Raw genomic sequence first — 18,706 nt, forward strand, 5'->3', positions numbered from 1 at the left:
TGGATAGAAATGCAGAGGCCACCCTTGTGATTGGATTTGCTTTTTTTTTTTCTTGTTTTGCAGAACCAGAAGAGTGTGTTAATTGCACAGATGAATGCCGAGTGCTTGGTCATTCTGACAGGTGTTGGATGCCACAGTTCCCTGCAGCCAATCAAGCTGAAAATGCAGATTACCGCACAAATCTCTTCGTACCCACGGTTGAAGCTAATGTTGAGACTGAGACATACGAAACTGTGAATCCCACTGGGAAAAAGACTTTTTGTACATTTGGAAAAGACAAGCGAGAGCACACTATTCTCATTGCCAATGTTAAACCTTATTTAAAAGCCAAACGTGCCCTGAGCCCTCTCCTCCAAGAGGTCCCCTCAGCATCAAGCAGCCCGACCAAGGCCTGCATCGAGCCTTGCACCTCAACAAAAGGCACTCTGGATGGTTGCGAGGCAAAACCAGGAGCCCTGGCAGAGGCAAGCAGCCAGTACTTGCCCACTGACAGTCAGTATCTGTCGCCCAGTAAGCAGCCAAGAGACCCTCCCTTCCCCGCTTCCGATCAGATGGCAAGGGTCTTCGCAGACGTGCATTGTAGAGCCAGCCGGGAGTCCAGTGAGATGGGTGCCGTCCTTGAGCAGCTGGATCACCCCAACAGGGATCTGGGGCGAGAGTCCGTGGATGCAGATGAGGTCGTGAGAGAAATTGATAAGCTTTTGCAGGACTGCCGGGGAAATGACCCTGTGGCTGTGAGAAAGTGAAAGGGGGGAGGGGAGGAAAGCATTGGCATTTTCTTGTCTCTTCTGTTGATGTAAGTATGATCCCTCCTGGTGACAACCCAGTAGAAGGGGATGAAGAGAGACCAATGCTACTTTAAGGCTTTTAGTGAACATCTGAAGTGCCCACAAGTATGTTCTTTTCACTGCTGTTTCTTTTTCAGAGATAACAATGATTTTGTTTTGAACAAACTTATATTAGGACAGAAATAATGACACTCAAAGAGAAAAGAAAAAAAAGAGAGAGAAGAAAAAGGAGAGAAGATAAAGGAGGATGAGGAGGCGAGTTACCTTTTGACAATCTGTTAGGAAGGTACGCGGTGTGAGAGTTGAAGTATTTCTGATCACTCTAAGACTGTCCTCCGTGATTTATGCTGACTTAACTGTTTACCTATAAACCCCATACAAAGCAGGGTCATAATTTGTGATCTGTGGTGGATTTCTAGCCGTCATCATAGGCTTCTACTGAAAGTCCCGAGAAGACCTTGCAGTCGTCCAAGCTACACCAAACATTAACACATATTTGTGGTAAACATTTCTGTATAAAGTTACCTGCCACACATAGAAACACAAACAGCATTCCATATCATTAGTCGGAAAAAAAGAAAAAAAGAAAAAAAGAAACTTGATCATTTGTAAGACACCTTATGTCGTATAAAAGTTAAGTGTAAAAAAATATAGTCCATTTTGTTCTGCACACACATAGACTAATTCACTTCATTAAAGGAGAAGAAGATTTAAAGGTTTAAAATGCCTCTTTAGCATTTTAGTGTCCACAAATATCTAAATAATGATGGATATATTTTTAAGTTGACCTGTAAAACTTCTGAAAAATAGTTGCCATTGAATGAGAATATTCAGAGAAAATTAACATGGTGAGTATGTTTTACTCATTTGTGGACACTAAAATAGCTCAGGAAAGTGAAAATGTCTTAGACATACACAGATCACATGACCATTTAAATGTGCAAATGTATGAAGATTCAATGTGTTTACATCAAATGACATATTTTTATTGATTTATTGCAGATTCAGTGCATATGAGCCAAATTGTTGAGTGTATAAGAGCTATATTGTGTATTTTATTAAATTAATATATAGTTGTGTTGCAAAAATATTTGGGCTTATATTGTAAATGGCAAGTGTTGCCTCGGTAGCTGTCGAACTCTATGAGTTTTGTTTTTTCCTGCTTCCTTTTCCCCATGGAGTGTGGGAAGCAGTGCCTCAGAGCAAAGTCTCTTGTTTAATGTATAGTCTCCCAAGTACTACAGTACATAATCTGTTCAAAATGTGTTTGAGTGAGCTGATGGAGCTATCTGAAAGGTCAAAGAATACATCTGTCAGTCATGATTATGTGCAAGTCCTTGTAGAAGCTTTTATTAAAGTCATGCTAAATCACAAGCATTACACTTGGACCAATACCTGAAACTTCTTCATCTTTCCTCAATAACACACAGATTCGGCCTATGTAGATACCATACTGTTTGTTGATTGGTTTTTAAAAGTATCTTAAGTGGTTCAAGATGTGTGTTCCCATTTATTTCAAAACCATGAAAAATGCTTTAATGCATGTGTGGTACCAGCACTGATTATTTGCATTGTGTAGTGTTTTTCAAGAGGTCTGGGTCTTAACAAAATGTTCTTCCTTTTTCTCAATGCTCTTCTGCCTCTTTGTATTGCTGTCCTTTGAGAACAATACACCTTCTATTCCTTCATTGGGTGGCATCTTTTCTTGTGACATTTAGCAAGTTTCAAATGTACTTCCATATGAGGCTAGGAAACCTCAAATTTCAGGAATTGGGAAAAAAATAAAATTAGCACTTGCAGAAGTAAGTAGCAGCAGATGGGGAAATGCCTTGATTGACATTTTCCTTCAGTGTTTAAATTTTTTGGCATTTTACAGCTTCATGACAAACAGCTTCCAGCCCCCATACCTTAGAAAATGTGGTGCTGTGTTAAATAAAGGCTGTTTGTGCACTGGAGCAAAAAAAAAAAAAAAATGCATTATTTGCAAACTGGTGGGGAATTCTGTGCCTTCTTTTCTGGCCACCAAGCCAGTGTAGAAACAGCATAAATGTCATAAAATCCTTCTCTTAAAAACAAAAACAAGAACAAAAACAAACATGGAACTGGATTCAGTTTTGTAATTTCAAACTTCAACAAATTCAACTGAAAATATTTTTGTCAAATGCTGTCAAGATTTTAGACTGTACCTCGTTTGCAAAACTGCTTTGAAAGGAAGAGTGGACAACTCCCATCAGCCTTATTCTCTCGAGAACTGTATTTGGTTCCTAGTAACAGCCTTTCCAAAGCTCTAATCTTGGTTTTTCTTACTCATAAATGTTTAAATTAGAAAAGAAAGGATCTTGTACATGTGAAACCGAATTGACTCTCTATATTTTGGACAATTTATGTATCTGAAATGTGTTGTCTCTGTTATATGGTGTTATTTTCTGCCAGGAGACTACAGGTTGATTTAGCTCGATGGCAGAAATTTGATGGGAAACCAATTTCCATTTCGTCTTACCCAGTGTTGCCTCTCTCTTACTAGACAGATAGCCACTTAGGAAAATCTAAGGCAGTATGTAAATGAAACCAACAAAGAGAGTAGGGTTTATTTTAAAAACATTCTTAACGTGGAGTAGCTGGTTGTTCAATTTATTATATGTATCTGAAGACATTAAAACACTATAAGATTTTAAGGATTGGTTGTGCAAATGTGTGAGGGATTTACCTTTAGGCCATCTGTCACCAGTGATTTACTAGTGTTAGCTGTTTAACACATTATCTGTATTTAGTAGTGATTATTTATTTACAAGTTGGTGGTAATTCCGCAGTCAGGACTCTTAAGCTTTTACAGTTGAGTTGAGGGAATCTTGTTTTTATTCGTTTGGCTGGCAATTGCCTTTATCACAGACCTCTGGTGCTTGGCTTCCAAGGAAGCCTATGAGATGCCAAAATCACCCCTTTACAAAGCAAGTTGCTCTAAGGGGTGATGCATGTTCAAACAGTGATAGTTCTAGGGGTTTCAGCATCACTCAGAATCTGAAAAAATTGTCTTAATTCACATCCTCCACTTACTAACCCCTCAAAAAAAAAAAAAAATCCCATATCCAAAATGAATAATTAGATAACATTTTGTCTTTTAGTTCTTTAAATAACTGAAGTCAAGCACAGAAAAAAAACTTATAGGAATTTTCGTAAGAAAGTCAACATTCTAAAAATTGTTTACTGATGAACTAAAACAGATCAGTAACAAAACAATCTTTTCCTTAAATATGAATGGTGAAAGATCTTTTCATCAAAATTAAAAGTAGTGAGAATCAGTGTTAGTTACATCTGTACCAAAGTAAACATTAAAGAGACATATCATGCAATTTCAAAGAATGCTTTCATAATTCTTAACCTGACATACTTATCCTTTTTGCAGGCAATATACAAAGATTGGCTCACTACTACATAAATTAATTAAATTCCTGTTTGAGAAATTGACTTGTTTTGTTTTCCTACATTAGCTGAGATCTTGTAAAACATGACTTCCCTTTAAAGAACCTGGGCCCTGCTCAACATAAAAAATGACACCATTAAAAAAAAAAAGTCATGTAGTAATAGAGCAGTATGCTTTATTAGAACCATGTTAAAAGCTGTTTGTTGCCTAATGGAGAAGTTGCTGAGGTCAACAGGTAGACTGCGGTCTGGCATAATATATGCCCATTCATTATTGTCTAATTAAACTCTTTTAACAACAGACGGCATTTATCAGCGCATTGATTCAAATGAGAGTTTTGGCTATCAAGATGTGTTGATTCAAAACATAATTGAACGAGACCTGATTAAAGTATGACTTTCCTGGCCCCAGTGTTTTGCAGGTTGGCTATTCCCATTTATCAGCCCCATCACTCCATAAGGTTCTTAGCTGCACCAAGTAATTGGTGGACAAAGACTACAACAAAAGCAGCATACATTGTATGGATTTATCTCAATGCTATTGTTTAATGGCTGTGTTTAATGTGACCTATTTGGAAAATGAGGACTCCGAATAAAAAGCTATTACTAATAGTGGCATTGCATTCCCTTGAATTCATTAGCACACCAGTGATGTGTTACACACTGCATACCATAGGGACCCTGATCATAGTTATTTTGGAAAGTAACTCTGGCGTCACAATTTTTTTTTTTTTTTTTTTGCTAGTTATTTGTTTGCCAGTAGAAGATTTTTAAAAGTTTTATGTAACAATAATGGCACTAGGTTCTCACATGCATGGGTTAACAATATTTCAGATGGCCTAGATAAGTGGGCTAGTCGAATAATTACCAGGGAGTCATAGACTATTGCTACTAGTGGCTTTTAATATTTACTATTGGTTTGAAGATACTTTGGTACAAGATCCTAAAGGACTTCAGAAAAATCATTTTTATAAGCCCTCTCGTCATCTTACATGAGTTATGACAGCACATGTTTATAAATGGCATTTTAAAATAAATACATGTTTATCATGGCATCTTAAAATAATAAGCCTCTCGTTCTACTCATTCAAAAAACATCTACTGAATTTCTATGGTGTGTTTGCTCTGGGCTTTCATGCCCCAGGAGTAAACAGTAAACAAGGAACGATGCCTGGGTCACAGTCCGGTGAGTGAAACAAACAGGTAAGTTCTAACTCACATTACTATTTATAAATTGGATTCAGTGTGTTGCATTTTCTGCAGTTACTCCACATACCCCGTAGTTTTGCTGTCTCACTCTCAGAGAATGGCATCTCCAAAATCACAAACCAACATAACATTCTGCCTCCTTAGATTTTTTCTTTTAATTTTACTGTTCTTCTGAAAGCATAACATATATCAAGAAAAGTGCATTGCTTTCTCGTACTTAAGAAGACGTAAGTTTTCGAGTCATTTGGGGTCGACGAAACGGCTTATCTATTCATTTCTTTTGCTCATTTCATTTTTTTTTTTTTTTTTTGTGTGTGACTTCTCTGTTTCTTTTTTCATTGAGCATCACTTAGGTGTCAGGTACTGTGCAAGGATCCTCAGGTACAAAGAACTAAATCAATTACATTTTACCCTCAGAGAACTTATTGTTTGTGCTTAGGTGATACATACAAAAATAGGAATTGACCTGCTGTTTCTTTGACACTGTGACTTTTTCATAATGAAAATCATTTCGCTTTTAAGAAGAGCGAAAACCACATACCTAGCAGCCATTCACTGCTTTCAAGTGTGAGAGCAGAGCAAGCTGTTTATTGACTCACCTGAACCATCTGACTGGGGTTGAGGGAGCACTGAATCATTCAAATGAAGAACCTACCTGGCTACGCTGCAATCAGGAGGAAGTCAGGAATGGAACATGTGTTACAGGCTGATTCCATGTCAATGGTTTATTAAAGCTCTTCCAATTATGTTTGTTTTAAGCAGCTATGCCCACAAGTTATAATTATTTGACAATCATAGACAATTCTTTGTAAAATATGAAGAGAACCTATTCCTAAAGTTCATCAATACGGCACATAGAAATAGATCAGCAAGTTAATGACCCATTCTCAAACTCTTTATTACATGCCTTTGGAGATGGTTGCACATGGTTCAGCAAGGAAATATATCATTTTCTGTTCATTTTAGACACTAATAATACTGGAAATCCGTTGTGCATTAGGGATTAAATTCTCAGTATTATTAAAAGAGGATACAGTTCTTTTACTGTTCCCCCTTTTTAATGTTTCAGAAAAAGTCATCCAAAAAAATGCCTCAGTTTTTTCAAACTATTTAATGTGGTAATGAGTATCTTACATGCAAAGATGGATTAAGGAAGGAAGATTTCAGTGGTCTTGGTACACACTGTATCACACATGTTGACTTTATCACCCATTAGATCAAAATAGGTATTCTATTTTTTGTCTTACAAATGAAACACTTCACTTTGAGAAGAACAACTTATTATTTGTTCTACTCCCTTTTTTATACACAATTAAATTATAGCATTTTAATAAACTAAATTTTGATTATGCTGTGCATTTAAAAATCTAGTTTCCTGAAGTTATCTTGCTCAGCCAACTTTATTTCTTAACATTTTTCAACATTGTTAATAAACAAGCAGAACCAAGTTTGGAACCCACTTCTTGTTCACTTTATACAGATTGTCCTTGTATTTTGTTAAAAACATTGGTGTTCAGCAGTCCTTATCTGAAAATCGTGCTTACTTCCCTAGGGGTTTTCAGCTTCAGGCCAGACATCTAAAAGAATAATTACACAAACCTAAATTAATACTGATAAATTCTGTTTGTAGGGAATTTTCCAATTCACAGAGCACTTTCACAAATTCACAAGACTGTACAGAGTTAAGGATTCTGAAGCTCAAAGAGGTAAATGTCCTTACCCAAGGGCAACAAGCTAGGAAGGCTTCCGCCCTTGAATGAGAAGTTCAGTTCCTGTGCTGGTTCCAGATTTTGGGAATTCTACCATCTTGCCCTAGCTAACATCTTGCCTCTCTAGTACCTTAAATGTATCACTGAAATATTAGTATTCCAGTAATATGTCTTCCCCTTTAAATTAATGGTCACATCATAGAATTTAGATCATCTCTATCTTAATAGTTCCTAATAGTATTAAAAAATTTGAAAAACAGAGAACAGGGAATGCAGTTTTCAAGAAAATGAAAAGACATCATAAGAACTGTGCCTCTCTTATGATCGCCCTCATTTTTTTTACTGCCATCTATAAAAATGTTTCCCAACATTGGTGTGATGTTTTCCAAAATATTCTAAAGGAATTTTATGAAATAGTATTTTGTCTCATCTAGAAGTAGTCATATACACTTTATTGAATTCCTTTATATCATTAAATTTTGCACATACTAAATTAATAGGATTACTAATTGGCTTCTTAGAAATAATTATATAAACACTGGTAATATTGAAGAGATTTTAAAATATTACATCCACATATATGAATTAATATACACATATAGAGACATGAGAGTCAAATAATTTCAAAAGCCAGTATGACAAAATTAAGGACAGAGGGAATTTAAACAGTAGCCATATGTTTAAGGGGTGAATGACATTTTTTTTTTTCATTTTTAAATTGCCTCATCCACAATTGGATGAAATATTGTATCATTGGCTTCTTCAGTGATCAGGTTAAAAAGAGAGATTGCAATTGCCATCAAAGTCATTTTCAGACTGGTTAATCAAAAGTAAAGTTGTTCTGATTCTGCCCATATTTAACTTACTAACACTTTGTTTAATATCTCTTTTTACAATTTACAGAAAAACAGCCTTATTCTCAAAAGATTCAGAAATATATATTATTTCAGTTTTAATGCCTTTTTTATTATTATTTTTAGTTTCAGGTGTATAAAACAATATAATGATTAAACATTTATACTCCTCACAAAGTGCTAATCCTAAGAAGTCTATCCATCTGACACCATACATACCTATTACAACACCATTGATCATATTCCCTATGCTGTATGCTACATCCCATGACGGTGGATGGGGGAGCATATATATAAAATAGTTGACATTCAATACTATTTTATATTAGTTTCAGGTGTACAGCACAGTATTCAGGCATCTGTACAACTTATGAAGTGATGCCCCCCGTCAAGTCCAGCACCCACCCAACACCTTAGTTTTACAACACTTGAGTATATTCCCCATATTACAAATCACATTCCCATGACTATTTTGTAACTACCAATTTGTACTTCCCTTTCTCACCCATCCCCCGACCTCCCCCCATCTAGCAAAAAAAAAAAAAAATATCTGTTCTTTAGATTCCACATATAAGTGAGATCATACCGTATTTGTGAGATCATAAGGTACTTCTCAGTCTGACTTATTTCTCTTAGCATAATATACACTAGGTCTATCCCTGTTGTTGCAAATGGTAAGATTTCATTCTTTTTTTGTGGCAGAATGATACCACAATTTCCTTATCCAATGGTCTATTGAAGGGCATTTCGGCTGTTCTCATGTCTTAGCTTTTGTGTATAGTGCTGCAATAAGCGTAGGAATGCATACATTTTTTTGAATTAGTGTTTTGAATTTCTTTGGATAAATACCCAGAAGTGGAATTGCTGGGTCATAAGGTGGTTCTGTTTTCAATTTTTTGAGATACCTCTATACTGTTTTCCATCGTGGCTGCACCATTTGCAATCCCACCAACAGTGCATAAGGGATCCCTTTTCTCCATATCCTCACCAGCACTTGTTTGTTGATTTATTGATGATAGCCATTCTGACAAGAGTGAGGTGGTATATCATGGTGGTTTTTATTTGCATTTCTCTGATGATTAGTGACATTGAGCAACTTTTCATATATCTATTGGTCATCTGTATGACCTCTTTAAATGTCTATTCAGGTCCTCTGCCTATTTTTTAATTGCATTGTTTTTTTGTTTGTTTATTTGTTTGCTTGCTTGCTTTGGTGTTGAGCTGTATGAGTTTTTTTTATATATATATTTTAGTCATTAACCCCTTATCAGATATATCATTGGCAAGTATCTTATTCCATTCAGTAGGCTGTATTTTCATTTTACTGATAGTTTCCTTTGCTGTGAAAAAGGTTTTTAGTTTTATGTAGTCACATTTGTTTATTTTTTCTTTTGTTTCCTTTGCCCTAGGAGATATATCAGTGAAAATATTACTAAGGGCAATGCCTGAGAGTTTACTTCCTATATTTTCTTCTAGGAGTTTTATGGTTTCAGGTTTTACATTTAAGTATTTAATTCATTATGAGTTTATTCTTGTATATGGCATAAGAAGGTGGTCCAGTTTTCCCAGCACCATTTATTGAATAGATTGTCTTTACCCCAGTGTAAATTCTTGCTTCCTTTTTCATAGATTAAATGATCATATAGGCATGGATTTATTTCTGGGCTCTCTATTCTGTTCCACTGATCAATGTCTGTTTTTTTATGCCAGTACCACGCTGTTTGATTACTATGGCCTTGTAGTATGATTTGATATCAGGTAGCTGATACCTCCAGCTTTGTTCTCCTTTATGAGGATGGCTGGGGCTATTCAGGGTCTTTTGCGGATTTTAGGATTATGTGTATCCTGCTACTTTACTAAATTAATTTATCAGTTGTAATAGTTTTTTGGTGGAATCTTTGGTGTTGTCTCTATATAATTTTATCTCATCTGCAAATAATGACAACTTAACTTCTTTCTTTGCCATTTGGGTGCTTTTTATTTCCTGTTCTTGTCTGATTGCTGTGGTTAGGAATTCCAACAATATGTTGCATAAAAGTGGTGATAGTGGACATTGTTGTCCTGTTCCTGACCTTTAGGGGAATCGTTTTAGCTTTTCCCCCAGTGAGTGTGATATTAGCTGTGGGCTTGTCATATACAGCCTTTATTATGTGGACATATGTTCCCTCTATTCCCTCTTTGCTGAGAGTTTATATCATAAATGGATACTGGATTTAGTCAAATGCTTTTTTTCCCTTGCCTCCCAGGCTCACTGGGATTGGCTACGTCCACAGTATATGAGTTGCTGTGTGGGAGCTGACCTCTCAGACAAGGATTTGCCCTCCATGGGCTCTTGTGCCTGTTAAGACCGCCCTTTGGGTTTTCCACTTGTGGGGATAACCAGAGAGTTCTCTAGTGTGGTCTGAAGCTGGCCTTTAGGTGTGTTGTCCCTGGTGTCTCTTAGGAGGGTCTCCCTTACATGCCACTTTCAGCCTGGCCTGTGACTGGCCCACAGCTACATGGTAGGAGCCACAAAGTTGTACGTGGTTGGCTGCTGCCTGTGCTGGACCTGGAAGCATGTGGGGCTGACCTTGCTCTGAACTGAGGCCAACTGCCACCAGAAGTGGGCCTGAGGCAGCTCAGCAAATGGCCCAGGGCCCTCTAGGCCTATTGCCACCTGCCGGCTGCCTAAAAGTCTCAGCTGTTGAAAGAGCCTCCTTAGGTGCATGGGCCAGGCTGGTTGACCTGTAGTTGAGAGTGCCCTCAGTGATGCAGCCCTAGTTGGGGGATGGGGAGGGGAGGGGATCCCAGTGAGTCACAGGCATGGACTGAGGTTTCTACCAAGTTAATGCAGACTCAGGTCTTGCACCAGTACCCAGCCTGTGACTACTTTGCAAAGTGCCCCGAGATCACTGCAGCCAGCCACCACTCACTTCAGGCTTGCAAACTCCAAGCGCTGTCCAGGAGAGTCTGTAGCACAGGTTTTGGGCCACTTCCCCCCACCAAAATCCCCACCCCAGGCAGCCGCAGGCTCTCCACTGCTGTAAAAGTCTTCAGCAGCCTGTGGGACAGGGACAGCCACCCAAGTGCTGAGAGTGCTTCCAGCAATGCAGCTCTAGGTGGGCAGGGCAGGATTCCGAGGAGCTACAGGGTGTGGGCAGTGGTTTTTACAAAGTTAATACAGTTTCTCTTCTTGCGGTGTTGCTGGGCTATGACCACTTCACAAAAAAGTCCTGAGAGCACATGGCCAGCCCCTGCTCACCTCAGGCCCACAGGTCCCTGAGAGTTGCCTGAGAAAGGCTGTGGCACAGGGTCTTTGTCACTGCCCACCACAAACTGTTCCTGGGCCACTGCAGGATGGCCGCTGCTGTAAAAGGCCTCCACACCTGTCAGGTGGAGCTAGCCACTAAGCATCTGAGAGTGCCCTGGGCAATGCAGCTCCAGCCATTATGGGCGGGGACCAGGGCATCACCAAGGTGGTGTGCATGTACGGATTTCCCCAGACCAACGCCATCTCAGATTTGGCCCTTTGGAGGAGGGTTCAACAGAAAATATTGCATCTTCCTGTAGGTTGCATGTGAGTCAGGCTCCACACAGGCGTAATGGTTCCTGTCTCTCGAGAAACTCACCCAAAGCCACACAGCTCAGTCTTTTCCTGTATGTCTCCTCCACGCCCTGAATTGCCACCCATCCACCAGATAGCAGGTGAGTGTTTGCAAGCGAGCAAGTCTGTGTGCAGGTTAAGAGTCCATCTGAGTTTCCAGCTGCCTTCCATCTCAATGGGATGGGCAGATAAAGACCTCGCTGATTTTCACTGTCAGATGTTGGGCCGGGATTCTGGTGTGGGAGTGGTACCTCTTCCTCTTCTGGGTGACGTCTGACACCGAGGTGCCTCTCCTGGTATTTAACCACTATCTGTGGATTTGAGGTCAGCCTGTTTCAAATTCCACCTCACCTACCAGTCTCGATGTGGCCTCCTCTTAACATTCTTAGTTATACAGGTTCTGTTTAGCCTGTCTTCAGTTGATCCTTGAGGTTAATTGTTCTATAATTGTAATTTTTTTGTGGTCATGGGATGAAGCAGGCATAGCGTTTACCTCATTTGGCATCTTGGGTCCATCTCCCAGAAATAAATGTTAATGTCCTTTTAACACTAACTAGCCATTTTATATTTTGGAAACCTAAATTCAAATAGGTGGGATGTGATGTTCATTCATTTTATTGATCTGCTGAATAACTCAGCACTACTTCTTCAGCAATATTAAATCACAATTTGATATTATTCTCCCTTATTATTGCAGTTGAATGACTATGTCTTCAGTATAATAATTTGCTTTGAGATAAGATTTTTAAACTTTTAGATTTTCTCTTTAAAAAAAATCAGACTTTGTCTATATCTGTTTATAGTAGCAAATATTCTATAATATTTATTTACTGTGCTGTATAAGACTATTCTCTTATTTTATCTTCATTTCATAATTTTGTCTCAATATTAATTATTATGTAGCTTTCCCTACCTATTTATATTTTCCATTAAATATGTTCATATTTATATGTATTTTCAGGTTTATGGATCAATTATAGAGGTAGTGATGTCTCACTTGATAATTACATCAGGTTGTAAATATCCAAACTGTTTTTATTTAGCTGCAGGAAAATTAAGGATAGTTTTTAGCTATAACCTACATGGAGCGCTAACATTGACAAAATGCATAATAAAATATACAAAGGTATATAAAGTGGCAAACAGGTGAGGATGCAGGATTTCGTTAAAATCTTTATGTCAGAGGGACTAGCTACTTCATTGAAATGTTGAAAGTGATAGACACTGAGTCATCTGACTGTTATTAATTCCTATATTAAGAAATCCTCATTTTAATATCTCATCTTGTCAAATGGTTGGCTTCAATTGAATATAAGAAAAGACTCTTACCTCTGAGGTGATGTCCTCATGATTTCTCAATCTACATTTCTTCCCCAGCCGCTTCTACAACTCAACTCTTATACATATTTCATCATTTCTTTCATTTTGGATAACTACTAAAATGTACTCTCTTCATAATCCAGAGGAGGGAAGGAAATAAATGAATGGGTCAAACGTGGCTCCTCTGGTGACTTTCCTCAACTCAATTCAACACTAATTTATGGAATATGTATTGTGTTTTTTTATACAATAGAGCACACAGATATTAACAAAACACAGTTTCTGTATAGAATTAAAAATAGACGGGGAAATGAAGATATTTAATACACCAGTACAGTTTGTAGTTGGTACTGTGAGAGAAGTGCAAGTTGCAGTGGAGAAAGAGAGACCTTTCGGTTGCAGAAATGAGGGGTGGCAGAGGGAATCAGTAACAGCTTCTTGGAGAAGGCAGCGTTTGAATTCAATATTCCAGGTGGGATAAGATTTTTGCAGCAGAGATATAAAGGAAATGCATTATGGAAAAGTAAAGAAGTCATGTGTGCAAAAACAGTTAAATGAAGTCCTAATATTTCTGATTGGAAAGTTAGAAAGGGTTGGAAATGTGGGTTAGGACCTGCTGGGAACTACTGACTGTTGAGCTGAGATGTCCCACAAATGACAATTTCAAGGAAGAGACTCGAGGACACCTGAATTAGGCTTGCTAGTTGGGAGAGCTCTGGCAGAGGCTTGCCAAGCTGTATGTGAATTCAGGAAAATAACACTAGGACAGCTTGCTGCTGTCTGGTGAGCCATTCTTTATAAGATCCTGCCTAATAGCACCTTGTTCTTGGGTTGGGTCCAATTATCTAGAGGCAATGCCAACTTTGCTGAATCTTGAAGTTCTCAGTTTCAAGCCCTCAGCAGAGTATTTATGTGTATGTTTCCAGCTTCCCAGAAATAATTCTTCCTTTGATATCTGTAATCATGTTCAAAGCTTTGGGAGGCAAAAAAGAGACAGAAGAAAATGGTGAAGATCAAGAGCATGGATGATTTTCATCCTGGAAAAGTGGCTTTTTAACATTCCCAGATTTTCTAAGCATCTCTGAGTAGCTGCTGTGTGAATTCTGTTGGGCAGAATTATTCTATTATTAAGAATTTTTTGTCTCTGTTCACTGTCCCAGGCACCTCTAGGCTGATACAGGTGTCCTATCTTAATTCTTCCATAATGTTCTATGCACATCAGTAGAGGAGCTCATAATTATTGATTATTTAGGCAGTAAAATAGGGAATAATGGCCTTATATTATTGGTTCTCAACTTGGGGCAATTTTGACCCCAGGGATATTTGGCAGTATCTAGAGACCATTTCCATTGTCAAGAGGTCGTGGAGTTTGGTTGCTACTGGCATCTTGCAATATACAATACACTCCACCCTCCTCCATACTCACACACACACACACACACACACACACACACACAGATTTATTCTGTCAAAAATGTCAATAGTGCCCAGGTTGAGAAATCCTGCCTTCAAGAAAAAGGATGTAGTTAAGTGATTGAAAAACATTGGGCTTTAGATAATGGGCATTGGATACTAAATCGGTTGACATGTTTCCTTCCAGAATTTTGAGAGGAATCCTGGAAATTCTCCTAAATTACTTAGCATAAGGACATATCTCCAACTTCTTGTGGGTATATTCTGCTCTGGAGATTGGCAGGGCCAGTGTCTTCTTGCAGCTGAGAGTATTTTCTCAGAATTCAGTCCATTCCAATAACACATGTACTGGAAGAATCTCCATGGAATGAAAGAGAAAGGTGTTGCTTGGGATGGATATCTGCTCCACTCCTCTTGAAGTGGTCTAAAGCTGATTCCCTAAGAAGGGCAGTTACAATCTCCCAGCTGTAATGGGGGAAAAGGGGCGGAGTCTGCTTCTGGGACGTCTCGAGGGTCTAGCCAACTATTGCCTTAGACATCAATTGGCAGGATCAGTTTATCTTCCAGCCTCAAATCACCTGTCCTTAATGTGTATGTGTAATCTGTCTTTACCATGACATTGGGAGTTTGTGGGGGCCAGAACTGGAAAGGATGATGATGGTGGGGAAATTGCAGGTTAAACAATGGCAACATTCAAGCAGAAGCAAGGTGGCCATAAACATGCCTCCATACTGTAGAACAAATATACCTATTGATCTCTTAGTCTTCTTCCTACCATAAGTACTGATTTTAATTCTTTCAGAGTAATATGTGGAATGCCAAAAACTGTCAAATTGACTTTTTAAAGAGGTGAGGGGAAGGTGAGTGCAAATGGTTTCTTAAAAGTTTTATTTCTCTTGACACATATTCTGTTTTACCCATCTGGAATGCCGGGTGGGTGGTTCCAATGCACATTTTATGAATTTGAACTTGAAATGACTCTGGTTTAAAAATAATAATGGTAATGTGTTAAAAGGGTGACAGGAACTCCAGTGGAAAGTTGAAAGTCTGCACATTGACAGGCTAATTAAAATAAATTGTAATTACCATAGCCAATCCACATTGGAGATTTTATTTGATATGATTCGGCTAAATATGCACCAAGTATGTTAAAAACATGGTTGTTCTACACGGTAGTAAATGATGGTGTTACCAACAGACCAGAGACACTTTGAAAAGCATTCAAGGGGCAGAAGAGAAAACCACAGCCATAGCCTTGGAGGTTCTCCGCCCAGTGGAGACTTATTCACCTCCACAGCACATACACAGACTTGCTGGCTTTTATTCATGCTGGAATCTTTCTATATTAAAAAGCAGTATAATTGCTGAAATACCACTACTGTTCAAGCTAATTTACTTTCTAATGGTCTATTTGCATAGTGGAATTTGCATTTGATTTCACAGCAAATGTTATGACTCCACCTGCCCTATTTTAGATAAAACACCAAAACTAAGAGACAAAATAGAAGCACTTAAAGAAGTGGATGAATGTAAGACATTTCTCACTCATCCATGCCCACGTGGCAGCCGTGAACCCAGCAGCTTGGATAGGACATGGAAAACCTTGATGCTTCCTGCTCTCAGGACCAGTGCACTGGCTTTCTGTTTCAACCTTCTCTCTTGTTCTAAGTCTTTACTTTTGCAGTTCCATGCAAGTAAGTGTCACAAGTGATGCTGAGCCACACCAAGTTCATTGTGAGGGTATACTCACTGTGAAAGACAAGTGAGAAGTACATGCAGAGGTAGAATGTCGTACCAAACTTCAACATCAATCCTGCTGACTTTTATTGGCCTCAGACAGACAGGAGCGCAAACCATAGATCACAGCCTAATATAACAAGGCATTTCTTTTCAACCTCCTTCTGTGATCAAGAGCATGAAACTGGGGGATATATTTTCCCTTTTTGTTGAAGCACGTGCATCATTATATATAATGCATTTTTTTCCCCTGCTTCAAGGTTCACATCCTAAGGTGACAGCTGCTATTTTAAAAGTGACTCATTACAATCATTTGGAGAGTCCCCTAACAGATGGACAGGACTTTGTTTCCAAGGGAACACTGACAGGTTACAATTCTCAACAGCTTTTAATCATTTCAACAAACTTATACACATCTGTCAATTACCCTATTTGGTAAAGTTAATAATGCAGCAATCTGAAGATGACAAAGTGTTGGATTAAAAAAAAAATTCCATAACATTTCTACATAAAGAAAATGAAGTGTAGGTTAAAATATATTTGAAAGTCTGTTTTTTTATCCATAGGCTCCTATTATTTTTCCTAATAAATTTCTTGTGTATGTTACTATTCAAAAGAATTCTTAGATACTTCATAAATAAAAGCAGTAGGAACGAAACTATGAAAATATACAGAACTAAACAAAAGAATTAAAAATACATAATGAAGCAAAGTTGTTTTTCTCTCTGAAAACTTTAATCACAGCACAGCGAAGGCTCCTAATGAATGGAACTGGAAGTATTTCCAGTTACAAAGTCACAGAGAGGAAGTAGACGGTGGTAGCTAAAGCCAGAGGCTGTGCAGCTGAGAGGTAGTTCAATTAGAGCCACAGCTCTCACCTACTACTCTCTAGCTATGTGACCTTTTATCAGGAGTGGGTAAACTAAGGCCTGTGGGCCATATCGAACCCCTAGCCTATTTTTGTAAATAAAGATTTATTGGAAGCCAGCCACACTAATTCATTTACATGTTGTTTCTGGCTGTTTTCCAGTACAACAGGAGACTTGAGTCGTTAGCACAAAACTGTATGGCCCACAGAGCAGAAAATATTTATCATCTGGCCCTTTACAGAGGAAATTTGCCAGCTCCACATTATGTAACTACAATATCCTTCAGTTTCTCCATCTGTAAAATGTGAACAAGAGTAACTAACTCCTAAGGCAATTGTAAGGAATAAATGAGATAATACATAAAAAGCTTAGAAGCATTTTGGACACACAGTAACCTCTCAATGAATGCTATCCATTATTGCAAATGGATTCTCCTTAGTAATATAAATCTATCCACACATAAACGCAATACATAATTTCAATATCCTGTTGAAGGTCTTTGTCAGACAAATTATTCTAAAGCAAAACATAACAAAACAACAACAATAACAAAACAGTTCAAGGGTTGATTTGGTTTATTGTAGTTTCCTAGCCGTTAACCAGCAACTATATTCCTGCTATGTTTAACAGCTAAAAAGTCACTTAAAGCACTTAAGCACTATTTCATCGGAACCCCGGACACCTTTACCTTGTTTTGCCACGAGCTTGTAGAAATATGTAGTCCATGGTCAAATGCCTCTCAGTAAAGTTAAACAAGTGGCAGCTGGCACCATACAGCTCCGTTATAATGAAAACATGAGGTGGCTGCCATTACACAGTCCTGCACTAATGAGAACAGTAGGAGGCTAGCATTACAATGGTCTAATGAAAACAGGAAATGGCTGGCATTAAATTGGTATAATAAAAACAGGAGGTGGCTAGCATTACACTGGTAGAATAAATAAAGAGATGTCAGGCCTCCCCAATCTCATTCCAATTATATATGACCCTGGTACCCACAATTTAGACCAGATCCTCTCAAAGTCAAACCATTGTTGGATGCAAACGAGATTTTTTCGTACTGTGCTTCAAAACTTTCTCCTGTTTCAATGTGTATTTCCCTTAGGCCAATGCAAGCATGTTGTAAAATAACGATGTAATTTACACTGAACTCTTTTTTCTCTCGCTCTCTCTCTTTAATTCAAAAAAAGCAACATTATTATTTTTTTCGACTCAGAAGAAGATTGGCTGCCACAAGAGCCAACAATTCATAAAGATTCTAATTTGGCCCTTGCCTTTTCCACTCTCTTTGAAGTTACCAATGGTGACTAAGTACTCAGAGTCACATAAGCCACACTAAAAAGGAACACAGAAAGGAAATAAAACGCTGTAAAGAAAAAAAAAAAATTAAGCACTAAACCAATCATTTAAATAATGGACTTTTTTCCTCTGAACAAAAGGTCAGGGTTTCTCCTATATCGGTTTAGTTTAAAAAAAAAAATTAGTATATGTAAAAGACGGTTGTATACAGCTCTGAGACAATAGATTTACGAGAATATTATGCTTTAATGTAATTCAGCAAGCCAGCTGTATCTGATTCATCCTGGTCTTTGTAATTGGGGCTGAAAACAAAGCAAGTTGGCACAGTTCAAGGTTATTTCATTAAGATAGCACATCAATCCTCTATCATTCAGGGGCTCCAGCTCCCATTTTTAAAATCTATACTAGTAACTTAATTTTTTTGCATTAAATTATATATATATATGCACTACATATAATATATATATGTATATATATATATATATATATATATTTACAAATGTCT

General features: G+C 38.0%; 1 protein-coding gene across 5 annotated transcripts in view; it reads left to right on the forward strand.

The window, feature by feature from the left end:
• Positions 1-4,820, forward strand: part of PCDH17 (protocadherin 17) — a 93,687-nt gene extending 88,867 nt beyond the window's left edge. For all 5 annotated transcript variants that reach the window (XM_019712614.2, XM_019712615.2, XM_074329348.1 and 2 more), the window contains one exon: positions 64-4,820. In XM_019712614.2, the coding sequence (XP_019568173.1) occupies positions 64-746 (683 nt within the window). In that variant the 3' untranslated portion in view covers positions 747-4,820. The remainder of the gene's footprint in view (positions 1-63) is intronic.
• Positions 4,821-18,706: the final 13,886 nt, after the last annotated feature.

This window comes from Rhinolophus sinicus, linkage group LG04, assembly GCF_036562045.2.
Source record: "Rhinolophus sinicus isolate RSC01 linkage group LG04, ASM3656204v1, whole genome shotgun sequence".
NCBI lineage: Eukaryota > Metazoa > Chordata > Mammalia > Chiroptera > Rhinolophidae > Rhinolophus > Rhinolophus sinicus.